This window comes from Pteropus vampyrus, unplaced genomic scaffold, assembly GCF_000151845.1.
Source record: "Pteropus vampyrus isolate Shadow unplaced genomic scaffold, Pvam_2.0 Scaffold482, whole genome shotgun sequence".
NCBI classification, from domain to species: Eukaryota; Metazoa; Chordata; class Mammalia; order Chiroptera; family Pteropodidae; genus Pteropus; species Pteropus vampyrus.
In genome coordinates this window covers 2,594-7,314 of record NW_011889263.1, presented here as the reverse complement: position 1 = coordinate 7,314, position 4,721 = coordinate 2,594, and the positions used below count along the sequence as shown (strand labels likewise).

Genomic DNA, 4,721 nt, shown 5'->3' with positions numbered 1-4,721 from the left:
CCCTGCTGAGCATAGGGAGCTGTTTCCAGGGCCGAAGGCACAGGCCCCTCAGCAGCAGGTCCTGTGCTCAGTGCTTATAACAGCCTCTGTTTCAAAGAGGATCCAGCACGTGGTGATAACTGCGGCTCCGATGGCATATAGTGTGGGGCCCGGGACAGTTTCTTAATCAGAAGCCTAGGGACAACTGAAGGCCCTCCTCCAGAGCCTCACGTCACTGCCAACAGAGTTAGAGGCCCCAGCATGACAACCAGTTGCTGTAGAGAGTAAGTACCCTGGGCTTAAGCAGGGCTTGAACTGATCCCTTTGCTGTGAAACTGAAACCACTGTGCTGTCCACTGTCACCCAGAGCGTCAGGATCTTTGCTGCAACAGATGCGGGGGCAGCCACATTACCGAGGGGTCCTGCTGGGCCCTCTGGAATCTTGCCACGTATTGGCTGCCGTCCCTGTCTGTCTCTTCTTTTGTTCTCCTTGAAATAAACGCTCTTTAAGGAGTGACCATCGATGGGCTCACCTCATCTACAGAGTATAATCATCCTCTACCCCCCAAGGCCTCTCCCTAATGTCTGGGCAAACCCAACCTCAGTCACACCCTCACTTTACACACACAGTAGGGTTCCAGCTAAACCACTGGCCCAGGACGACTGTGAGGGCTCCATTCCCATACTCTGCTCACAAAGGACAAAGAATTTCCAAAATTGCCAACTCAGAGTCCTGGGTATACAGACTCCAGGCTCAGTGGGTCCACGACACAGCATCACGCTGCACAGCCCACAGGAGGGCTTCCCCGCAAGCAGCAGCTCAGTGTGGGAGGCCTCCAGGTCCTCATCAGCCTGACAGATAATAAAGCACTAGGGGGAAAGAAAGGGGTGGGGATTACGTTAAGTAAAAGAACATCAAATATGGGGACTCTGACCACTCATGACAACAACGAACGTGGGTAACAAAAGTAGGCATTCACACTGGTTTGTTTTTATGTAAAGAAACACTAACGGGATCATCAGGAAGTGATCAACACTGGTCATTTGACTGTGAATCTAACAGGAGCACAGGAGTGGAGCAGACATGTGGGCAGGGAGTCTTTTTAAGTTAGTTTCCTCTCCTAGAAATTCCTTAAATATTCTAATGCATTATTTGTTTAAAATAAGGAGAGAAATTTATGTATACTGCATTTTCATATGATTGATAATTATTTTAAATTAATTTTTGCTTTTAAAAATAATTTCTCTTTCCATAAGTAACCACTCCAAGATTTAATCCTTTAAACACTAAATGATATAAAAGTTCAGACCATTAAAAAAACTAACAAATCCCTTTCTAAAAGGACAAAAAGCATTATGACAGTTTTCTATTATATTTCATAATGAGGATATTTTCAGGAACGAGTTAGCGGTTTGCAATTAAGCTTTGAAATATACTAGAAATTTCAAATATTTACATGAGCTTTGAGGTGTTTTTCTCTTATGAATGAAAATAAAAATTCTGTTGTTTTTTTTTCCTCACATCCATTAAAATAGGAGTTCATTTGCCTTAGGAATAGTATATCCTTTTTAATGTCAAAGTTCTCTAGAGATCTGAACATAGAAACAATGACCTAAAATGATAAATCATCTGAGAATTTAAAAACACCTTTATGACATTTTCAGGTTCTTTTACCTAAATTTTCTGGCCTTATATGGTATCTCTCAATCAACTTACATTTTAAAACACCAGATGCTAATGGACACTAGAATCAAAGGGCTGTAATATTTATTTAATGGAGAAAAATTCAAAGGAAAGAAACACAAACATTGGAGTCAAAACACATCAGAAGGAAACCTGCATTCAAAAAGGTGAATGAATATGTTCCCACACTTGGGGTCTAGACAACCCAGGGTGAGACAGAACCTCTGGAGTGGGTCAGTCCTGGGGAAGGAGGGGAGGGGGACACCTGAGCATCCCCAGGAATGAACTCTTGAGAGCTCCAACACCCCACCTCCCTCAGGCTTCCATTCTCATTGAGGAAACTCAGCCTGATTCAGTCTGAGTTCTGACCCAAATGAACTCCCCAACTCATAAACCTTTTTTGTCCACGAGACAGAACCCCTAATCTTCACAGGCTTCTCTATATGCACAAATTACACTGACTGTAGATAGAAAACTCAAACATAAGATATAAAAATGTCTAACCCTAAAAAAACCATAGCTACCACCTCAGAATGTGCATCATCGTCCCCTCTCCCATTGTGCACGTGCACCCCAGCTTTCCTGGGCTGCAGCTTCTCGCAGTGTAAAGGCTCCTGCACAGTAGGTGGGAGCAGGGAGGACACCTGCAGGGGGAGGCTCCCCAGGAAGAACCACTAGGCCTGCAAGTGCTTCCCTTTGCAGGTCAAGGGGGCCTTAGCTTGAGTCATGGACCTCAGGTCTCTGCTCCCCACTGGAGTTACTTTGGAAAACGGGTGATACTGTAAATGACACAAACCCAACATTTGAACAATCCAGCAAAATCACTCAAATCTAGCATTTATAGGGAAAGGAGGAAAATTTTAAGGTTCTCTTACTAGTTCCACTAGAAAACCACAAATATCTATTCTCTTCAGAAAAAGATGTCAGTTAATTATATGTCTAAAAAAAAAACTGGTTGGTAATCATACATGTCTACTCTGTAAATCTAAATGCTTGAATTTGACTTTTGAACACCCGAAACTAAAAAAAACCAACTTCAGAAATTTACTTCACCGTGCTCAGGGGAAGAAAGTGAAAGAATTCTACCCAAAATAAAATGTAATTTATTTTTTTTTCTAAAATTTACCTGTACTTTGCTTGTTTGAGACTATTTTATATCTTCCGAGCTCTACTGATTAAATACATTTTACTCCTATTGAAAATGGACATTTAAAAAAGTCAATAAATCTTTTCAAGGAGTCAAACCCAGGGAGAGTCTGTGCTCACGGGACAAAACGCCCAGGAAAGTTTCCAAACAGGAACCTCCGTCCAAAAGACTTCCCACAGGACGTCTGTGCCCACGGAAGACCCTGGGGAAGAGGTGCAAGGATTTCAAGCAACGGAATTCCAGGCGGTCATTCTTCCCTTCCCTCTCATGTAAAATGTCCACAAAAAATATATAAATCTCTAAAAAAGGGCCATCCATAACTGAGAAAAGGATAAACGAAATATTGGGTCTGTTTGAAATAAACCACGGAGGATAAACAAGCTGATAATGAAGTAGGCTTGAGAATTCGAGGAGGGATCTGGAAATTTAGGGACTTACTCCCTGTCAGTCCCAGGGAGAGACAGGCTAGGGGCAGAGAATGGTGGATCTGAGACCCTGCTTCCCAAACACTGGGAAAACTCAGGAGAAAACAGTCCCCCTGGGGAAAAAGAAGAGGCTGAGGACCCCAGAGACCACAGCCCCTCCCACGCACGAACCCCTGTGACGGAATCACAATTTTCTCCTTGATGACCCTCCCCGTGGCCACCGCACCATCTGGGGAGAGAGGCTGCGGGGCCGAAGTCGCTGCGCGCCGTGTGGAAACAGCACGCCCGGGGTCCCAGCTGTCGGCCCAGCCCCCACGCTGTGTGCCGGAGGGGCCTGAGGTCCCAGCGGGGGCCCCCGGGCACTCGAGTCCGCAGACTCGAGAGGGCCCGTGCAGAGGCCGGGTCCAGCCATTGCCGATTCCAACCGGTTCTAACCAGCCCCTCGTCCCCGCCTCCACACCCCGGCCCCACACTCACCATTGCTAGGTTTCCTGGGTCTCCCTGAGTCCTGCCTAGACTCCTACGACACAGCGCGACAGACGGGGTGGCAGAGCCACTAATGACCAGGAATGACAGAGGACACCAGACCCTCAGGGCCGCTGGAGCAAGCTGGGGCGTCCACAACTTCCCGTTACCTCGCCCCACCCACAGGGGCGCTCCTGATTGGACAATTTTCAAGGCTGCCTCCTTGTGCCTGAGTGACGGTGGATGTGAGGACCCCTGACTCAATGAAACCAGGCTCCACTGGGCCGCTGGCACTGAGGCCACCAGTTTCATTTCATTTAAACAGAAATGTTTCCTGGCCGGGGGCAGCCTCTGCTGTTTTCCCCGAGCTGTTTGCAACCGGGAGGGCACTGAAGTGTGCAAGGAATTCCTGACTGAGTTTCCAAGTGGAGCTAGTAGGTACGGAGGGGGAGGGCAGTCTGGGCCAGGTCACAATAGAACAAGAAGGTCTCATGCCCTCTACGGATCAAGGACTTGGCTAAGGTTGTAAAGCCACTCATGGAACTTAAGTTTAGAAACTCACTTAAATTTGACCTCACTATCTATAATAAGGAGTCTGGTCCATTTTAATCTTTGATCCTTGCAACCCTTGAGCCTTCCACTCATCTCTTCCCCATTTATGTAGGGAAGAGGCAAGAGAGCCAAAATGTTAAATCAAGTCATATTCAGAGACTGCAATGTCCTGATTAGCACTGCAGCCAGACCGAGAGGAAACTTGCCAGATAAAAGATGTCTGCAGGGATTGCTAACAACCCATTTCCCCACACCATGACGGGGAAACAGGAAAAAACAGAATCTTTAGCTGACACAGTAAACAAAATAAAATTATTCATTCTCTATGCCTAAACCTTGGGGAACCTGTGGATCACAGTCTGGGAATTGCCAGCGGGCCTTCCACACTACATATTCTTACCTTTTCATGCTACGTACTTATATTCTTCCTCGCTGTATGTCCATATCAAAGGAAAATGGGTAAACAAAG

General features: G+C 46.2%; 1 protein-coding gene across 1 annotated transcript in view; it reads right to left on the bottom strand.

The window, feature by feature from the left end:
- LOC105307153 (zinc finger protein 791-like) overlaps positions 1-3,872 on the bottom strand; it is an 11,153-nt gene extending 7,281 nt beyond the window's left edge. The window contains 1 exon segment of the mRNA XM_023524602.1: positions 3,713-3,872. Coding sequence (XP_023380370.1) covers positions 3,713-3,715 — 3 coding nt within the window. The 5' untranslated portion in view covers positions 3,716-3,872.
- Between the last annotated feature and the right edge of the window lie 849 nt (positions 3,873-4,721).